Source organism: Festucalex cinctus, chromosome 3, assembly GCF_051991245.1.
Source record: "Festucalex cinctus isolate MCC-2025b chromosome 3, RoL_Fcin_1.0, whole genome shotgun sequence".
Classification (NCBI taxonomy): Eukaryota; Metazoa; Chordata; class Actinopteri; order Syngnathiformes; family Syngnathidae; genus Festucalex; species Festucalex cinctus.
In genome coordinates this window covers 25,203,263-25,224,781 of record NC_135413.1, presented here as the reverse complement: position 1 = coordinate 25,224,781, position 21,519 = coordinate 25,203,263, and the positions used below count along the sequence as shown (strand labels likewise).

Sequence of the window (21,519 nt, the reverse complement as noted above, 5' to 3'; positions counted from 1 at the left end):
ATGTTACCTTAAGAATGTGTGAATCATTGTGCGGCCATTTTTTTATGTATCCAATACCTGGCCGGAATAAGCAACACATCATACACAAGCATAATAAATACAAACAAGAGTTTTTTCCAATTCAAACAGTGTTGATGATATGTGATCTCACTTGTTTCATGCCATTGCTGTGAGTCACAGCCGCAGGCGCAAAGAGGGGCCTCACATCTTCAAAAACTCTTCCCTCATCCTCACTTACAGCAGCACAATCGTGAGTCTATATTCACTGATAAGTGCCAGACCGAGTGACAGCCACAATGACTTCATTAGGAGTTCTATGCTGTCTTCCTTGATTTAATAACATGTTGTTATGGGAACCAAACAAACCACTGAATATGTTAAAAAATACACTATGTGATTCTTTGATGCACCAGAAAGGGCCTTGCTTGCCCTGACAACTTCCCGCTATTTAAAATACAGTTTCATATGGCGATATGGAGATAAGCTATTTCTACCAAGCGCGCTAAAAGGATGCTATCGGAGTCACAGGCTAATCTCGGACGCTTGCAGTGGGCAACGTAGCCCTCCCTGGTGTAAAATATCACACAGGGTGACTTTGTGGTTGCTCAACCTGGACGGAGCCAAACAGATGGCACAGCAACACCCTTTTAGAAAGTGAAAGGCTAACTACTGTGCATTAAAGGGACGTTGACCCCAATTAGTGTGGAATGCCATTACTGTCCTCCTCCCATAATGTCCTTGGCAAAAGGTGTTAGGCTTCTTTATCAATAAAACAAACAGCTGGATTCAATCATCTTCTTTTGCACATTGAGAATTATATCATGTCTGTTCTTTGTGTTTCTTACAAGTGATGAGGAATTCTTCAAAATAAACTCCCCCTTTGTAACGGCACGCCTGGATGAGTAAGTGAGTAAAATGTGCCCGTTGCTATGGAGTTTGTTATTGCATCCAAGTCGAGGGGCCCCGTGTGTGACAGGCCGTACTCTCTCATCACCGTGCTTGACGGGACATTTTTAAAGACTGACATACAGGAAATACGCCTGAACTCTCTTTCACTCCCGCTAATGTGTCATTATCGGCACTCACAGTCGCTTTTACGAAGGAAATCTGCATTGTAGAGTCTGCAAAAAAACGAACAATGATCATACGAGTAGTCTACATACACACGCACACATTTCCCACCTCTTCCCGTGTTGTGCAGCCGAAAAAGGGCCTTCCATTACATCAACCCTAGCAACGGTGAAAACATCCAAGAGGCCAGATGGAGCCAATCCAGATTACACAATGTTTGCCCACTGTGGAGGAAAAGTTAGCTGCGTCCCTTTTCCTGCCTCAATACGTTTTCCCACTAAAAAAATAATCTACTGATTTTCTCTTTTTATATATATATATATAATCCCGTAGAATTCTTCTTGTTGACCAAAGTGCGGCACACAAGTGTTAACCGAAGTGCTACAGTGGTTATTTATGGGCCGTTTAGTACATTCCCATATTCTTTGTAACTGTTTATTCCCTTCTGAATATGACTCACAACGCTCATATTTCACTCTGTTGCTGTTAACTTGTTTTATTTTTAATTTGAGTGCCCTGGAGACCAAGGTTGTTGTTCAGAACGCAGTGTAAGGAGGTAAAACAAACATTTGTGATGGTGTAAACCGACATAATTTTTTGTCTACATTTTGCAACAATTTGTGATTGTGTTTTGAGTTAGTCTGGTTAATCATTTTTAATGGCATGACTTTAGATGATGTTGAAAAAAATAAAGTGTAAAAAAAAATAAAATAAAAAATAAGACAAGCAGCAACCTCTGAAAACACATCACAGTGTTTTTATTAAGTGGAAATGTGGATTAAGTAAAATAAAATCTTTATCAATAAAAGTAACTGCAACGTGTTTATCATCGATGTGAGACATGCTGAATTTGTAAGAATGGCATCATTGAACAGCCCTTAAATGTTGATTTTGTTCATGTTGAGATACTACGGGATGACATGAACACATGTAAGTTTCGGTTTGCTTGACAGAGGCTCCTGAATAGTATCAACAAACTATTTTCAAGCACTGGTTGAAATTAAGTTAAAATATGTTGTCTGACAACTTAAAAACAAAACATTTAAAATCTTTGGACATTACCTGACCTTTCAAGGTGTACACAACACAACAAGACCTTGTGACCGGTCAGTGCTGCTAAGCCGAAACAAAAATAGTCATCTGTAATGAAGACACTCTCTTATGTAAAGCTCCTTCCAGCCAGCACAGATAGCGCAAAGTGTCAAGTGGACAGTATCCAGAAACCGTCACCGTTTCCTCTTTGTGACATTGTTATTATGGCTTTCATTTTCCATTCAGAATGAGTCGCATTTCTTGATGAACATAATTCCATCCTTCTAAATGTAAGCCACCAGGGTTGCAAATACTGCACACAGTACCTCGCAGACCTCCCAACTGGTACACCTGGCACGCAAAGTTGTGAAAGTTGAGTGAGGGCATGCTGTGAATGGCACCAGCAACATATTGAACCTGCACAGTAAAAGGTGAGGACAGAAATAGTGACCAAAAAAACAAAAAACATCAGCTGTTATGTGTTTTTGATTTTACCATCACCTCAACTATACTCCATTACTTTAAACTAGTATGCAAAAAAAATGACATAAAGGTCAATACAATTCTGTGAAAATGTTAGTACTGTATTGTACATTTCAACGATGCTGTAACAGCTACAAGTGCAGTGATATATAACACATGCATTCAGTGTTAGATGATTATACTTTTTTTTTTTTTTCTTAATTTAAGATGTTAGTTTTAGTGACAAGCTTTCATGAAGCAACCCCAAACAAGAATTACAACACACTTTACACCCTCTTTCACGAGCCTCCCTGAAGTCATCCAGCCACTAGTGACAGTCAAAGCATGGATTGTAAGCGCTTTATCACCAAGTCGCCAAATTAAATTTGTCAATTAGTGCGCTGATCCGTGCGTAGTATGTGGTGCATGCAGCAGACGCATACCTAAACACACATAACGGATCGTACGTGTCAAGAAATGTGCACCCGCGAGACCACAAGATCACTGAAGAGTTGAGTTCATGCGATAACAACCGTTTAAAGAGCGCTACTTGTAAACAACAGCCACACGGTCTGTCTGGACATTCTTTCTGGGTAAGTATGTTTTGTGTTTAAATAGGGGTATTTTGTCATATTTAATTTATTTTGAGCTCGTTTTTTTTTGTCTTTTAATGTCCAACTTGTCACACTATGTAGTTAGTTAAGCACAAAAAAAAAAAAAAAAGTTTGCAAATGGTTTTATTTTGAAATATACCGGATCTACTTTGATGCTGACACCTGACTTCCTGTCCGGCTCTTCAGCTTCATGAAAATCCGGAAAAGATAAAAACCTTGTGGAAACTTTCCGCAGCTTTTCCAAACTTTTCCACATCCTGGTGGGAATTGACATGCAGACAGACTCAAATGATTTCTTTTACTTGCCGTTCCACATCCGTTACGCAGTTAGTGTGAACTCAATGTTAGGATTCAATATTCTCCAATATATCCCGAAATGCCTTTTGAGAGACATTAACAAATCAATCACTGATCAGCAGTGAGGGAAGAAATTGCATCACTTTCTATTTAGAAATCAAACCTAATGTTAGGATACCAGATGCAGAATATTGAGAAAATAAGATCAATCAAGTGTCGATAGAAATCCGGACAGTCAGGCCACAACAGAAAAAGTGAAAAACTTAACACTCACGTCATTCAAAATTAAGGGATCTATTCTAAATCCATTTTGAATGTAAATTATGCTTTGAAGAGAGGTGACACTCGATCTTCCTCTCTGACGTTTCGATCTACGTTTCGTGTCATGTTGTTAAAATAGAGGTCTTGATGTGAAATTTGAGGAACGATAACTGATAGAATGTGAAGGAGATAATCCAACAACTGTGACCACTGATAAGATACCTCAAAATGGCAGCTATGGACAGATGTCAAATCCCCCTCAAGGGTACTACAATTCAAGAGCTGCAGTGTCCGCTCTCAATACCAACACTATGCAGTGAATCTACCCTCACTGTGATAATCAATGCATTCATTGCTCAATTACAATATTCTTGACCATCAGTAGGACTTTTAAAATGTCCCCCCAAGATGTTTCATTCACTCTTGATCTGAGCTAACGTCAGTATGGCTGCTGTGTCCCTCCGTCTTGATGGAAATCGACCTCTTCTCAGATGGCCCGACTTTGATCTGTCTCTCGGTGACGAGGGACGAAGACTCGCCTTCCCTCGCAATGTCAAAATCATCGTCCACCACAACACGCTGTTCCTTGGAGATCCTGAAGGTGTACCCTTCCCCAGATCCTCCCTGCAAGGCGCCCCCAAAGTGGGACGACCTCAGCGCGGCCATGATCTGCTCCTCTGATAAATCGTCCTCGTCCAGCAGGCCGGAGTCCTCCAGCGTTTGCGAGACGTTCAGCTCGGCGACGATGGTGGTGGTTCCGCTGCCGCTTGACTGCTGCACCTTCTTGATGTCAACGGCGACGTTCTGTGGACTTTCGCTGCTTACTTTAGTGAGGAAAGCCAACTCCTCCCTCAGTGGACCTGACACGGAGCCTTGTAACTTCTCCAAAGCTCCCCTCAGTTGCTCTTTGGGCTCCAACGAGTCCTCTCGCAGGAACTCGAGCATCGACTCCTGCACTACAGGCGAGACGCGGATCTCCTCTTCAATGATGCACTCGGGAATGCTCTCTTTGAGAAAAGTCCGATCAGACATAAATCTATACTGGTCGTTTTCTTCAAGGATGGTTCTGGTTGGTGGAAGTCGGTCATCTTGATAATACCTCTCATCAGACAAGTCATCCACCATGCCGTAATGACCGTATGAGGTAATGCCGCAACCCTCCTCGGGTTCAGAGAGATTATCGTCTGGTGTGGAGACAAAATACTCAGCGGGCTCTTGGTCATGGGTGAAATATAAAGCCTCACTCTCCTCCTGAGCCTGAACTGTTCCAACTTTGGACCTTTTCGTGGTGTCATCACCGCTCTTCTCAAAGTGCGTATCTTGGTCTTCTTCCATCTCCTCAATTTGGAAATATGCAGAGGGCCCATAACAAGATCTAGACTCCTCAGTAACTTCTTCCTCGTAAGACTCCACCGGCTGCTCAATAATTTCCACATTGACAGACTTATTTTGCAGGCTCCCTTCTGCCTGTAGGCCACTGAGCAGGTTCCTGATCATGCTTCCTGTCGCTGTGTCCTCAATGTCCTCCAAGGATACCTTCTTCACCCCTTGGCTCAGCAGCTGATCCAGGGCGGATTCCTCTGAAACATCCACCTCCTCCGCCACCTTAGACTGCAACACAATCTGAGTCTTCATCGAGCCGTCCCCCTGTTCGGTTTTCTCCACGTGATAGGTAATCTTTGATTCTCCGGAAGGGCAAACCTTGGCCTCTAGACCAGCTGGTTTGATCACCGTCTCAATGATCTCCTCAACAGACAAACCGTCTAAACCTTTTCGCTCACTTGACTCAATAGTGGATTTGGTTTTGTCTTCATTCTTAGACTCACTTTCATAAAGATTTCCTTTAACTGGTTTATCTGCTCCTTTCATGCTCCTTTCCATCTCTGGTTTTGTGTCAAGGCTTCTCCTTGGTGGTGATATCACTCGACCTGATATGGTCTCAGCAGAGGACTTTGTAGAACCGGTTTTGTTCTCTACCTTGGAGACGTGTTGAACTTTCCTGGTTTTCTCTGCTGACGTTGCGCTTTGTCGCTCATTCTGGATTATTTCCTTATCTTTGGGAACAGCGGAAGAAGTGGCAGCTCGAGCTTTGGTAAATGAGACCAAGTCCCTTCTGGACGCTGGACTCTGATGTTGAGCTCTGCTTGCGAGTGAAATTGGAATGACCCTGGAGGGACTTCCAGACCCAGAGGGAGCTACGGGAGATCTTCTAATAATGGATGTTGACGGTGTGAATCTGACGTCCATACGCTGTCTGGTTGTGGTGGAAGTTCTCGGAGTGTAGAGTTGGCCGTGCGTCTTGATATCTGAGAGGAGTCATGAGTGAGATATTTACATTCTATTTAATTCAAATGTCATAAAAATAAATAAGGCTTTTACCTATGATCCTTTCCCTCTGGTTCATTCTTCTGTGAGCGTCTTGAAGCCCAACTCGCTCACCCTCCAAGAGCGCTCTAGACAAACATAAGAATAGTTCAATCTACACGCAGCAATGAACTACCCCCGCGCCACACACCTCATTTTATGGTTTATCTTCAAAATCCGCACAAATTAGATGTCAGAGGCAAAGAAGAAAAAAACAAACAAAAAAACAATCTGGCATACCTGCATCTGACTGTGGTTCATTTGGGCAAGTTCTGGCTTGAAACTCTCCCAAAATGGCTACTTCAAACTAAAATGGTGGACTTTCTGATTAATTTCAGTCATGGGTCGATGAGACTTTTTCATGTATGCTTTTATGAGAGGCATGCATTTGGGTCAGTTGGGGGAAATTTTTTGTTTTCAAACTTTCCATTGGGTACTACTGAGTGACTTTTGGTGGGGTTTGTTACCCCTTAAAAAAAAAAACATATATTTAAACTAGGATATGCACATGTGCACAAAGTATCAGACGGGGGCCATTTTTCCACTTGCTGTCGCGTGGAAATGACATAGATGCTCAGGTGTCATGCAGCAACCAATCACAGCGCAGCTTAAGAAAACAAGTGAGCTGTGATTAGTTGTTGCCTGAGCCCTGAGCAACTGTGATGTCATCTTTAGTCGACAGCAAGTGGTAAAATGGCCTCCCCTTGAGATGGATAAAAACAGCTGGACAACTCATATTCTACAAATGTAATATTAATACGAATGTCATGTTTAGACTAGTTAGGTCACATATAACATTGTCAACAAATGTTTAAGGTTGACTTCCCCTTTAAAACACTCCCCCTAAAATAGGTGATTCCGAATAACAAAAAGTACAGATTCCACATCATTTTTAAAGACAAACAGATCATAATTGCTCGTGTAGGAAAATATGAGACCAAAGATAATTACCGTGGTTGTATATCTTCCAGCTCTTCCATCTTGAACCTCTCAAGCTAAGCAGGCTTAGAAGACACTTTGAACCAAAGTCCTAGCTATACATGGTAATGCTTATTTAAAAAAAACAAGAGAAGGAAAAAACCTAACTAAGCAATCGCTGTAATCTAATTAATACCACTTTGTAATCTTCTTAATCTTCAATCTGGGCCATGTTTCAAGTCACAAACATGAGCAAACGACAGAAAGAAGCTCTCTCAGTGAGTGCTTCCCAACAGACTGAGCTAAAAATAACAGCTACAATGTGGGACTGTCCATATACTTCCCTTTAAATTCCAATGCAAATTCTGACTCGTGACAGTGCCACCTCCAAAAACATTTGGCCTATTCCACCATCTGAATGACAAGGGCTGGATTTATTTTGCGTGGTTCATGTGACACAATTGGAATATGCGTCATGGCAGCGCAAAGAGGGAAAAAACATATGTGATCGGATATCTTCAGATCGGAATCAGGCACCTTCTAAATGGAGAATTTTTTTTACGTATATCTGCTGATGCAAGTGCAGTATATAACACAAACATCGGATATATATATATATATATATATATATATATATATATATATATATATATATATATATATATATATATATATATATATATATATACGTTGTCAATACCAGTTTGAAGTCATTGAAATAAACTAATTGGTGACACTCGCTTTTGTAAATAAGGAAATGTACATGGAAATAGGCAAGATTATAACGAGGGCTTCCTACCTGTAGGCTGCCACCTCCATGCCCAGGTCCATCTTGACCCGCAGCAGATGCTGATGGTCCTGCATCCTCTGCGCAATGGCCTCTGCCATGGTGTTCCTTTCCCGCTCCAGCTGCTCGATAATCATCTGCAGAGAACAAGATAAGATTAGACATACGTGTTGTTTTGCTTTTTCTTTGCCTTTTTGTGACTATAGGTTATTCCCTGCCACCAGAAAGAGAAACATGTCATCCATTAACAAACAGAATATAGTACAATATGGCAAAGATCTAAATGTATTTTTTTACTATAAACGGTTAACTTAGTTACTTGTCATTTGATTGTCCTGCTTGTGGAGCTTTATCTTTAAAAGCCTACTTAATGGGGATTTTTCAGTCTGAGCGCTAATTGGCTTAAGTGGCTAGCAAGCCGACATGTCCTGTAGATGTCCAAGCCTTAACGATTTCAAGCTTCATGTTTCTCAACTTAAAGACAGTGACTGTGGTACAGTGGTCTTTTTTTTTTGCACAGCTCCAATTCTATTTAAATTTTATTTTATTTTATTATTTGATTTAACTTTTTATCATCCCCATCAAAGGAGTAAGTGGTAAAGAAAATGGATGGATATCATATCGTAGATGAATAGTTGCATGATCCACACAATAGAGAAAAGCATAGGGCCAAGAATTGACCCCTGGGGGACACCTTCACTGACAGAGAGAGTACTGGATGTGTTCCTAATGTAGTGACCTCACCTGATACTCGCCCTCGTCCCGACTGAATTTCTCCTGCATGTGCAGGAGTTGCTCCTCCAGACGCATTTGCAGCTGCCCTTGTTTCTCCGCATCCGTGCGTAATTTGTCCAACTCGGAGGTGTGCAGCATCTTCTCCCTCTGCAGGTCACTCAGCATGGCCTGGTCCTCCTGGATGGCCTGTTCCATCTCCTCCACCTTCTGTTGGTACATCTCGAAGGTCTGCATCCAGCCCTCGGACATCCCGCGGGCGTACTCCTGCACCTCCTCCATGGAGGCTGCAGGAGGTCCATGGTAACTCTGCATGACCACAACGGGGTTCACCTAAGACAGGTGGAAAACGTAGAAGTGTACACTACAGATACTTATGTAAAAACACACAAACAAAAGACTCTGGTAAATAAAAATGAATTTTTACTGTCAACTATTATTGACAATACCTGTTTTGTTAAGTTTTGATAACTTGGCTCAAGGGGAAAAAAAATTCACAGAAAATCTCTTTTGTTACTAGTCAGAAGGTTAAAATGCTACATCACATGCTGTTAAGCTAGCTAGCATTAGCTTAATTTGACACTGATCTACTAAGCACTGAGAGACGTCACTCACTAGGCCACGCCCCCTTTTGCACACATCAGCACACAAATAGTAAAGCAGCGGTGTCAAACTCATTTTTTTGTGACAGCTGCTATATTGTAGTTCCAGTTTCTCTCGGAGGACCGTTATGACTGTGAAATCATACATGTTCAATCATATCCTCATATTACATACAGTATACATAATAACTTGATGGATAACTTTGCATATCACAATATTATTATTTATCTCATGTGACAATTTGAAATTTTGGTTCATATTTTAGCACGCATCATGGAAGCTGAGATGCTTGATTTGCTTTTGCGGGCCACATAAAAAGATGTGTCGGGCCCCCAAGCCTTGATTTGTACACCTGTGTACGAACGTGTGTGTGTGTGGCATTCGACTTGATTATACATTTTTTGAAACCAGTTTATTTCGTTGCAATTATTTTTTTTTTAATATTATTATATTTTATTGTTTTATCGCTTTCAGCTTGTCCCATCAGAGGTCGCCACAGCGAGTCCCTCACATTATTTATTTATTTATTTATTTACGCCGGATGTGGCTTGGGGGCGACAGTGGGTGGATATTATTATTAAGGAATTGTCCAGTACCACGAAGATAGACAGATGCCAACCTAATAATGTACTCAAGTAACGAAGTATATGTAGTAGTGTACTCAAGTACGTGTTCCCACTGACCTGGGAGTCCATTTGCCGTCTGAACTGTCCCATCTGCTGCCGGTGCGTCTCCTCCAAGAACGCGTACTCCCTTTGCAGCTCCAGCAAACGCTGCTGGAGCAACGCGTTGTTCTGCTGGGCCGCCCGGAGCTCCTTCTCGCGGCCGTGGAGCTCCCCGCCGATGTCCCGGCACGCGTCGCTCTGCTGGCTGCACAGCGAACGCACCGTCTCCAACTCCCTGCCCAGCCTCTCGCGCTCCATCTCGGCGCGGGACTTCTCCAGCGCCACCCGCTCCATCGTCCGCCTCAGCTCGCGCACTTCGGCCTTGGAGCGCGGCTCCCGCTCCGTCACCTGGGCCTGTCTGAGCTGCTTAATCTCGGCCAGGAGTCGCGCGTTCTCTCGCTCCAGTTGCTGCGTCCTGGTGAGGTACTCGGCCAGTCGGCCGTTGAGCTGCTGCAGCTGCTGCTTGTCGGCCTCAAAAGTTCTTCTCGAAGGCAACATTATGGCGTCAAAAATGGTTGGGAAACCTCCCCAAAAAATATTCTGTGCCCGAGAGCTCTTTTCTCCTTGTGTCCGTGCACCAAAGTGTGACGTCACTTGCCTTCACTAACCCTTTGACAAGTGCACCAGGAGGGGCGTGTCTGCCTTTGAGGATCGCCCTGCCTGAAGGAGAGGACCTGGCAGATGCTGCGGTGCGTTTAGAGGATGTCGAACATCTGAGTACTCCCCAGCACTTTGATAAGGTGAAATAAAATACAAATGTAAATTATATTTTAAAAAACAGAAATGAAATCTTACATTTATAAAACTAACACATAGTATATGTTACTATTTTCGCATACATTGTAAGTGGACTTATTTCTATTCATCACCATCATCATTATTAATTATGTGAACATGAGCGCTGCCTCGCTGGAACGTCTGGGATCCAGAATTCACTAGAGACACCTGAACGCATCAGTGCTTACAATACTGTGCAGTGGAGAATGGTGCCACCCCGTGGCCTACTTGAACCTCCTGCTCACCTGGACTCGAAGCAGGCCACAAATGAAATGTAGGTCATTCATCACAATTGATTAAAAAAGAAATTCCAACAGTAAAGTGAATGAAAGGGTATGTTTTGGATACTATGGAAGTATTGACTCATATTAAAAATGTTTACCACAAATTGTAATTGAAATGACTTAAAAAAAAAAAAAACTGCTTGTGCAAGGTATCGATGTCTAACTCATATACAGGGTGTAACATTATTTGTGTTGATAAAAACTATATATGCTACCATTGTATGGTATTTTTATGTATAGTAACCTAAGATGTGCAGTATACAGTACTTTCTCACACACAGTTCTTTCTAGTGTTTTCTCACATTAAATTGTCTTTTAAACAAATTATATTATTTTAATACGTCAAATAATCTTTCCCTCCTTGGCGGGAAAAAACTGCCAACAAAGAAAATACCAAAAAAAATTCATCTTTATACTGAATCATGGGGGCATTTATACAGTGATTTAAACTGATATATCATTGAAGGAAGAAAAACAAAATAAATGAAAAAATAAATAACACATCTAGAAGATAAAAAATAAAGGGAAAAAAGTAACATTTCCAAAAATAAAATAAAAACAGGAAAAATCCTTCAAAATGACATATAATATCCATTTTAAGACATTTTAATCATTAAATCTTTTTCACTCTTGAAGCCATTCTTTATTTGGTTTGAGGAGAAATAACACTTGAGCGGGGCGAGTGTTGCGCTGACTCAAAAAAAAAAAGAAAAAAAAAAAAAAAAAGCGCGAGAAACATGATTAAGGCAAGCAAGACCCAGTTAGCCCTACAATGCTTTGACTGGAATTTAAAAACAAACATTTGGCTAACATGGTTAAAAAAAAAAAAAAAAAAAAAAAGGCACTGACAGAATGAAAGATGATTGGAGAGGATGAACTTGGAGAAAATAAGCGAATGTGTGGAGAAAAAGAAAAGCCTTTTTTTTTTAAATTTGACCTGAGATTGAGTCACACCCTGAGGTGCAGTGCTAAATCACAAAAAGTACACACAAAAAAAAGGGTGCAGGAGAAAGCTCACATGACGGAGCTAAGGTGTCCATTCCAAATAATAATAATAATAATAATAATAATAATAATAATAATAATACAGACATCCAACAAATACAGACATGTCTTAAAAAAAAAAACACACATTTGATGACTAATTTGTTTTTTTTCCATTTTACCTTATATTTCTAATAGATTTTTGAAGATAAAGTAGTGGAGAGAAAAGCAAACCTGAAGAATTTCAGAGAAAAGAGAATAAATAGCAGCTTTGTCATGTACACGCACACACGCACGCACGCACACACCCACACAGGCAAATGTACTTTAGAAATGTAAAAAGGTGACAAACTGTAGACCGACCGCACGTTGTAAAAGTCAACTGCAAGATCATCACATGCACTTCCTGCTTCCTGCGTCAAGTGCATGCTGGGAGATGACGTCCAAGTCGATCCGTTGCTCAAGTGCGGTTTTGAGTCAGCCGCAACAAGTTTGCTGTCTGAAGAAGGCAACAAGATGATTCTGCCGGGACAGGCAGTCATTCTGCTCGAAAGCAGGAGTTCAGAACATTCAGAGATTGTCCCATCCCGCGAAAAGTGATAAAATAATGAGTCGATCCATCTGACATAAACGATGCTCATGTGGTCGTTTGGATGAGTCTGTGCTTCAGAATATTACATACAAAAAATAATAATAGTAACAATAATGGCAACCAAATAGATTTACAGTATAAACAACAAATAATATTGATGGCTATTTTTATTTTATTTTTTAACTGTACTTGACATTTTAAAAGCTGCTCTTTTAATTGAGTCTTTGAGGAATGGAAAAACTAGAATCTTCCGATGCCAAACTTTGGATTAAATGTGACATTAAGACTTGTGTTTTAAATTGTGGGAAAAATCTCCTTTAGATTCAAACTATGTGAAATTATGTTGCACCAAATTGGGGAAAAAAGGTGGAACGATTAATCGGCAACTAATTGATTAGTGATTTTTTTTTATTTTAATAATTGACTAATCATTTTTATTAAAAAAAAAAAAATAGATTTGTCTGAATGCTCAGAATTTCAGCTTCCCAACAGTAAATATCAAATTTCTGTATTAAAAGATTTTTTTCTTGGGAATTTTTGTTTTACCTTGTTATAATTCTAGTCGACCTCATGTGTTGACATATTTAATCCAACATTTCCATTGTACTCTTAAGCACAGCCTCAATTTGGCAACTTAGTGTTATTTTCTTTTAAAGACAACACACCTTCCTCCGGTCACACTCATTTTTGTCTGAATTGTCCGACGAAAGTCCATTGATGTGAAAAAAGGTACCAAAAAAAAAAATCTATTGTTATTATAGAGAGAATTGGTATATAAATACACACTCCACAACGTCCTCTCTCAGGAGAAAAAGTGCTCGTTCTGTTGATTTTTACTGGCAGATATGCTTAAAAAAAAAGTTCTGTAGTCTTTTAAAGTCTTTCAATTTCCTTTTTGTAGGAGTGATGTAAAAAAAAAAAGAAAAAAAAAAAAAAAAAAAAAAAAAAAAAAAAAAAGACACCGAATCTCTCTCTCTACGAAGATGTCATCACTTCACAGAGACGCAGAGAGATTTGGGTTACCCTGTGTATGAGGATGGGGGTTCGAGTGGGGCTGAGATTAGCAGGCGGACGATTGGGGCAGGGGAAGCGCCCGCTCGTTTTTCCTGCCTCCGTTCATGTGCGCGTAGGGCTGCAGCTCGTCAAAATTGGGCCTGAGCAGTACCACGGGCCCGTTGGCCGCCACCGCCGCCGCTCCCGCGAGTTTGCCGTCCGAAGGCCCCGCGGCGGGCGAGCCGGGTTTCAGGAAAGGGCCGGTGGCAGCCGGAGGCGACTGCTGCGCCGAGGAGGGCGGCGGCGGCGTGCCGGCGGCGCACCCTGCCGTCGGGGCGGCGAGCGGAGGCTGGATGGTGGCGGCGGGGTCCAGCGGAATGTTCTCCATGTTCTCCACCGGCATGTCCAGCTCCTCGGTGTCGGGCGGCTTGTTCTCCTCGCTGTAGAAGAAGCTGACTTCCCGGAAGGGTGGCTCCAGCTGGTCCTTGATGCTGCTGATGATCTCCAGGAAGGACGGACGCATCTTGGGGTTGTACTGCCAGCACATCCGCATCAGCTCGAAGCTGCGTACAACAAGGACCACTCCAGTCAATACGCTGCATTCTCAACACTTCTTGAAAAAATACGAGGAGGTTCTCGATATATGTTGGTGTTCCGTTCCAGCAGAACATGTTGAAGTTGGAATGGTTGGAATCACTCAAAACATGTAGAAATTATTAAGGAAAACAACAACAAAAAACACAACTGATTTTTATTTTGAAATTTTAAAAGAAAATTTGCAGTAGGGATAAGCTGAACAGTTTAAAGTTGGAACGGTTGGAATCGGTCAAAAAAAATGTACAAATTATCGGAGAAAAACAAAAAAAATCCAAATTTTTCATTGGTAATTTAATAGTGAAAATGTTGAATTTTTGGTAAGGGGTGATTTTTAGGTGCGATTGGCTGGCAACCAGTTCAGGGTGTATGCCGCCTACTGCCCAGAGCCAGCTGGGATAGGCTCCAGCACCCCCACGACCCTTGTGAGGAGCAAGTGGTTAAGAAAATTGATGGATGGAAGGATGGATGAATTTGAATTTCAAATGTTAATGATGTAAATGTGTAATGTTGAATGTGCCACTGGAAATGAATGGTGAATTCTTGGTTGAAAAATGGTAAATTTTGAGAAAATCATGAATTTTTGGAATGATAAAAATACTTGCACCCTTGGCATGAATCTTTGAAACATGTAGAAGTTGGAATGGTGAGAATCAGTCAAAAAATGTGGAAGGAGAAGCAGGACAAATAAGGGTCGAGGAACAACGTAAATGTATTATGTTGAATGTGCCCCTGAAAATGAATGATGAATTCTTGGTTGAAAAATTTCAAATTTTGAGAAAACCATGATTTTTTTGGAATGAGAAAACTACAAGCACACTTGACATGCATTTTTTGGAACATGTAGAATTTGGAATAGTGGGAATCGGTCAAAAAATGTGGAAGGAAACGCAGGACGAAAAAGTGTGAGGAATAAAATAATAAAATATGTGTCATTTGTCACAGTTGCTAAGTTGTTACTTTATTTTTGCTTTCAAGATTTGATTGTGATTATTATACAGGCACATTTAACAAATTAAGATATTGGACGCGCACTTATTATTTCGACTTTACACAATAAACTTGCACTAAAAATGCCAATAGATGTTACCAAATGACTTATAGTAAATTGGACAAAATGAATATTTGCTTCTCTTTCTCGCCTGCAGGTGGCAGCAGAGACTACGTTTTGCTACCTTACTGACGTACAGTCACTGGCCACTTTTAGGTACAAAAAAATAAAAGCTCCATTGATGATGAATTAATGAAGTAATCCATCACATCTAATATTTGAGCTTTGACTAAAATAATTAACTTCATTTAAACAAATTGCTAAATTTTATCCACAACACTTTTTATTGTGATCATTTCCAGAAAAAAAATAAATATAAAAAAAATCACTAACTTAAAATGTGGCCATTTTATGAATACATTTGCGTATGCAGCAATAAAACGTGGGGCTCACACGCTGGGCGTCCTCCAGTCAGGTTGATCACAGCTCAAATTCATTTCAGCGAGCAATGACGCGACTATTTGTCGTAAATTATTTCAATATGAGTCCTGTTTGGCACGTCCCCGCGAGGGATGTTGGAGTCGGTAACCCCGAGCGATCTGATCCTGGAGAGAACCCGGACAAGGCGGAACCATTCGAAGCGCTCCGGTCTTTGCTCCAACCTTAAGCTACTTATTCAAGCCTGACTTGTTTGCCGCCTGAACGGAAACCACAACTAATAGAGTTTTCAAAATGTTATTGTTATTATTATTATTATTAAAAAGGGAAAAGTTATATAATCCTATATATAAATTAACAATAATTATTATAAAAAAATATATATATATATTTCTCAGTTCTCGCGTATGCAGTACATCCTTGTTCTTTTGGTTTTCTTGCATTCCACACCAGTGCTATAATAGTTTTGGATTTTTCATGATAGTTTTTATTTTGTTTTGACTTTCTTTTTTTTTTTATTTATTTAGTTAATTTTAATTAGTTGATAGAGGAAGTTTGTTATGTATTATTTTTTAAATGCTTCATTTTAGTTTTGTTTTATTAGTTTTAAAATTAGTTTTAGTTTTTCAATTATTGTGAGTACTTGTTGAGTGCAAGATTAAAAAAAATAAAATAAATTAAAAAAAAAAATTAAAAATAAAAAATTAAAAGAAAAAAAGAAAAAGAAAAAAAAAAAGAGCTCACTCAATATTGTGTAATAAAGTGAACTACCCGGCATAATTCTCAAACATATGAACTTCCAGACGCTACGATTGTAAAGCAATACCGAAATAAATTTAAAATGAACTTTGAAACCTCAGGAATATCAACTGATAAAATGAAATTTCCGCTATAATTATAGTTAATTTTGCTAAATATAAGCTAATAATTTAAAAAAAAAATGTATTTATTGTTAATGAAAAATGTTTCATTTTTAGCTTTTGTTTTTTTTTTGTTAGTTTCAATTGACTGTACTAACCTTGCCATCCACAAACATAGAATTGGCTGACTTTGCCCCTCCTAGCTTTGCATCAAGAGGCGTGTCATATCAACCTACGTATGACTCTGAGCACGTCTTTATAACAATTACGAGATTCAGTGAAAAAGAGGGTTAAAAATGTTTTGTATTTCTCAATCCTTGGGATATTTTGATGAAAGCCCGTCACAGACACTAGGCAACAAAGATGAAAATGTCTCCTTTCAAACCACTTTTAATACTTTTTTGTTTTGCTTTAGAATGCTGTCATTTTGCACTGCATTCCACCTCCCATTCTCCCACCACCTCTGTAACACAATCCACACACTGCTGTAATCAGGACAACACAGTTAGGCTGTCATAGAAACCAGAAGTTTGTGTCTGCACAACATTAGCCTGTGCTTTCCTCTTTTTTTTTTCTTCTTCTTTCTTCTTCCACAACTTGCTGTCTCTTTTCAAAGGTGAGGTCAACCATAGCGAGGGGAGGTGGAAGGAAAGTCGAGGGTGAGCAGAATGCCTTATTGCTGAGGTCAGACACATGCATGTATGCACCGTGACCGCTGATGCAATGTTTCTCAAACTGGGGTCCGTGGGCCCTTTAGGGACTGCGAGTCATCGCTTCGTGGTCCGCAAAATAATATGTAATATTAAAAAAAAAAAAAAAAAAAAAAAAAAGTTCTCTAATATGAGAATAAAGTTGTATTTTTAGAATTCACCTCTTAAAACAATATATATATATATATATATATATATATATATATATATATATATATATATATATATATATATATATATATATATATATATATATATGTATTTTTAAGTCAAACAATGAGTTTAATATAACTATTGTGTCTTTAAAAAAATAAATAAATAAATAAATAAAATCAAATATGCATTTGTTTCATGAACATTTAAACTTTTTTTTTGTGGTGGTGGTGGTGGTGGGGGGGGGCTAAAATCAGGCTAATTTATATGGTCAAAAATGGTGGTGATAAAGGTGAATTGGTCAAAATGACAATCAGGATTATTTTTTTTATCAATATTGTAATCATGATCATTAATTGCAATTATTTATCATGTGAGAGGAAATGTCTGTATTTTTATTGCACTACTTTTCAACAATATGTAAACAGTTAACACAAGAAAACTTAAAAGTATTTTTTCCAAATAATAATAATAATAATGATAATAATAACAACCAATTGAATTTACTTCAACGAAGGGCTAACTGAATAAACATGCTAAAATCTTGTTTAATGTCACTTGCTCTGAATCCAAAACAAGTCCAGTGGAAATGATCACTTATAACCATGACAAACCAAAATCATGCTCACTCTGAAAATTTGATCAATTTATTATTAAGGTAAGGATTAAAAGGGGGTCCATGGAAAATATTCTCCCCTGGACCCAAAAAGTGTGAGACCCCCTCCTGCAACAAGCAAATAATGAATGAATGAGCAAACACATTGGCATACAGACAGGAATAATTGGCATCGGCATTTGGGGACGTCCATTCTCTGGCCTCGGGCCGGTGAGTGTCGCGTCATCAACGGGACGCTTTTAAGCTGTGACGCCAACCTCAGGCCTCGGCTTGGCGCACACACATCACATGATAGCTTCACAACTAACCACAACTTAAAATAGGGCAGAATATTAACAGGAGTCAAAAGGGTGGATGATACAACACACACTTAGATTAATACAGCTATTTCCAAACTGGTGTATATGCACCCGTGGAAGACCTTATTGAAATTCTGTAACAAAAAAAAATGGAAGGTAAAACGACTCACAGCATGTCAGGGCAGTTGTCAGGCTTGTCCAGGAGTCCTCCCTCCATGACGAAGCGTAGCACCTGCTCGTTGGACATGCCCTGGTAGGGTTGCTCCGCTAAGGTGGCGATCTCCCACAGCACCACGCCAAATGACCTGTTTGCAAAACAAAACATATCTTCACAGGGGGAATTTGATTGACTGAGAAGCAAATGAGACATAGACTTCTTAAGGCACATCTAGCTTGCCGCATGGGAAAATGGGCAAACAATGAAATCCAAGAAGAAGTAAGGTTCACTGAACTGAATGTCATCACTATTTTTTATTTTTTTATATTTTTTTTTTTACAATTGAGCAAAGCTCAAGGAGTAAATTATTTATTTGAATTCATGTCTCATCAAACAAATCTAGAATAATGTAAGCATGTTAAAGACCTATTTAAGGCTTTAAAAAGTTTTTAATACATATTACACAGCCATAGTGACAAATAAGGTATAAAAATATTAAAGACATATCAAAATTTAAGACTTTTCCCAATACTTTTAAATTCAACGCTTTTAAGACGTTTTAAGACAACCCTAATTCAGTCTGGGGTGCCCCAGGAATCAATCTTGGGCCCTATATTGTTTTAAATTTACATCAACAACTTGCAAACATCTAGTAATAATCTTCTTGCATTCAATTATACCAATTTCCTAGCTGTTGCTCATGACATTAAATCTCTTATTGTACGTGTAAATAGTGAATTATCCTCTACCTTTAATTGGTTTCACATTAATAAACCCTTAATGTAAAAAAATAAAAGAAAAGAAAATACATGATATATTGTGTGGCACGGTGTTCAAATAGTTAGCACGTCCGCCTCCCAGTTCTGAGGACTCCGGTTCGAGTTCAGGCTCCGGCCTTCCTGGGTGGAGTTTGCATGTTCTCTCCATGCCTGCGTGGGTCTTCTCCGGGTACTCCGGTCTCCTCCCACATTCCAAAGACATGCATGGCAGGTTAATTGAGCGCTCTGAATTGTCCCGAGGTGTGCTTGTGGTGTGGATGGTTGTTTGTCTCTGTGTGCCCTGCGATTGGCTGGCAACCAGTCCAGGGTGTCCCCCGCCTACTGCCCAGAGCCAGCTGAGATAGGTGCCAGCACCCCCCGCGACCCTTGTGAGGAATAAGCGGTCAGGAAAATGGATGGATGGATGATATATTGCGGTCAGAATAAATCCTACTTATAAGAAGAAGCCAAAATATTAGTCAATAAAATTTAGTCAATAAACTTGACTTTTTTGGAATGATTTAGGCAAGAATGGTGAGCTGAGGTTCGAACACCAGAATTGTGAGACCGATCTGCTAACCACTAGGCCTTGTGTAGATTGTGTTTTCCACATCACAATCAGGCTCCAAAAATGTTACAGAGACACTGTTGCTTTGAACAGCTTTTAGCTATTGACTATTTATAAACTGACAGATGTACTCCGATGAAGTCAGAGTGACAGCTGGCAGCGTTGCGAATAATATTGGCTTCTCCGTCGAAGGACAAGAGTTCGCACCGCGCTTAGAGTAAACGTCACCTCAGTTGGCTCGCCAGCCTCCTCGCCAACGAAGAAATTCTGACTGTGACTGACACCGACCGCAATATTTGCTCGCCCTCGCAAGTGCTGTTTTCACCAACAGGCACAGCCGAGCACACACGGGCTTGAGCTAACAGAGACACTAGCGCGAAAATAGTCGGCCATTTTTTTTTGGGTCGCGCCAAACTTCATGTGCTGCGCAACATCAAACGGGGAAGATGCATTTTGGCCATGTGGAAGGAGAGTCTGCGCTGGCGCGGCAACCCGCTCATTTGGGGAAACATCTGGAGGCGTTTAAGGCCATTCTTAAGGACTGACACATGGGACACTTGGAGTTGGGAAACAAAAAAAGTTTACAAACACTTTTAGATCCCCGCAATCATGTTGCTGTTCATAGCAAGAAGAGGAGAAAACAATAGAATGGCTTTCAAGTCACTAATAACTGAAAATTGAGCCTGCTAAATCAATCTTCTTTTTGGGTCCTTAACATAATTGAAGACTTGCCAATTTTTGCACGTGTGTGTATCTTGGTAAAAATTTATCTAACACAACCCCACAAAAGAATAAGTCAGTAGTGCTACATGGAAAGTTAGGGTTAGCAATAGTAACTTACCAAAGAAACAAGTCCATTCTATGCGTTATGGTTCCACTTTTTCATATGTTTGCAGTTTCCAAAATGCCCAAAAGATAACAGTTTTATCAATTTAATTAATCAATTTCTTTATTTTGCACAATGACACCTATGACATTTAAAAGACTGACTGGGGCAGAGTGGTTAAATTCCCCAGCGTTTACATTATCAAGAGTACTGTAATATTTGTTGCATTAATTAATTAAGCCATTTTTATTTAATAACAAAGGGAAACAAGTTCATTGAATGTATTAACAATTAAGTTAATTGGGTAATTATTTTAAAAAACAAAATGTGTGCACATTTAACATTTTCCCTAATTCCTTAATGAACTATCATTAAATAATAATAATAATAATAAAAAAGTTATAATAATAATAATAATAATAATAATAATAATAATAATAATAACAACAACATTTCAAATTAATAATCTATTTTATTTTAACTAATATTTTACATATTTTACATTTATATATTAACTGAATACATAACCCTCCGCATCCATTTTAAAAAATATAAATATGGCCTTTGAGCACAAAAAAATGTGCCCCCGACGAGCCTGTATGGACCTAAAGAGTGGTTTTACAATAAAAACAAAACAAAACAATACAAAACAAAAAAATGCTTATTGTCATATTTGTTGAAACTGGCAGAATTTATATAGTAACCATTTAGAGTTAGGTGTGGTGAAATCAAATTACACGCACAAGATGGGGCCAGAGACGACTGATTTTTTTTCTCTTCTTTTTCTCATGGATTATATTTATCATTTGCTACCGTTAGGTCATGAAACCAGTTTTAACAAATATAACAAGTGACTTTTTGGAAATTTCTCTTAATGGTGTTTTCTCCTACCAGACATCAGACATGGTAGTAAACACGCCGTCTTTCAGCGACTCGGGTGACATCCAGCGGACGGGCAGCAGGCCCTTTCCTCCTTTTCGGTAGTAATCCGTCTCGTAAATATCTCTGGTCATGCCAAAATCTGCAGGAAAAAGGAAGGAGGGGTTGGGAATGAAGCTCATCCATTCAGCACTGCTGAAGGCACCCAGTGAAGTGCTCGTATTTATTTTGAAC

At 39.5% G+C, this 21,519-nt stretch overlaps 2 protein-coding genes across 4 annotated transcripts in view; both read right to left on the bottom strand.

Moving 5' to 3' along the window:
* Positions 1–1,805: 1,805 nt before the first annotated feature.
* synm (synemin, intermediate filament protein) lies at positions 1,806–10,446 on the bottom strand. Of its 2 annotated transcripts, none has more exons than XM_077517074.1 (5): positions 9,825–10,446; positions 8,551–8,871; positions 7,819–7,943; positions 6,117–6,190; positions 1,806–6,043 (listed from the first exon to the last, which is right to left on the bottom strand). In XM_077517074.1, exons 1-5 carry the CDS (start codon positions 10,302–10,304, stop codon positions 4,155–4,157), a joined length of 2,889 nt encoding a protein of 962 aa, XP_077373200.1. In that variant the 5' UTR covers positions 10,305–10,446; the 3' UTR covers positions 1,806–4,154. The 2 variants fall into 2 exon arrangements, with proteins under 2 accessions (XP_077373200.1, XP_077373201.1); XM_077517075.1 differs by lacking the exon at positions 9,825–10,446 and adding an exon at positions 8,988–9,105.
* Positions 10,447–11,276: 830 nt separating this feature from the next.
* The window catches only part of LOC144016218 (insulin-like growth factor 1 receptor), a 116,753-nt gene continuing 106,510 nt past the window's right edge, over positions 11,277–21,519 (bottom strand). For both annotated transcript variants that reach the window (XM_077517065.1, XM_077517066.1), the window contains 3 exons: positions 21,298–21,427; positions 18,268–18,402; positions 11,277–13,999 (listed from right to left, as the gene is read on the bottom strand). In XM_077517065.1, coding sequence (XP_077373191.1) covers positions 13,504–13,999; positions 18,268–18,402; positions 21,298–21,427 — 761 coding nt within the window. In that variant the 3' untranslated portion in view covers positions 11,277–13,503. The remainder of the gene's footprint in view (positions 14,000–18,267; positions 18,403–21,297; positions 21,428–21,519) is intronic.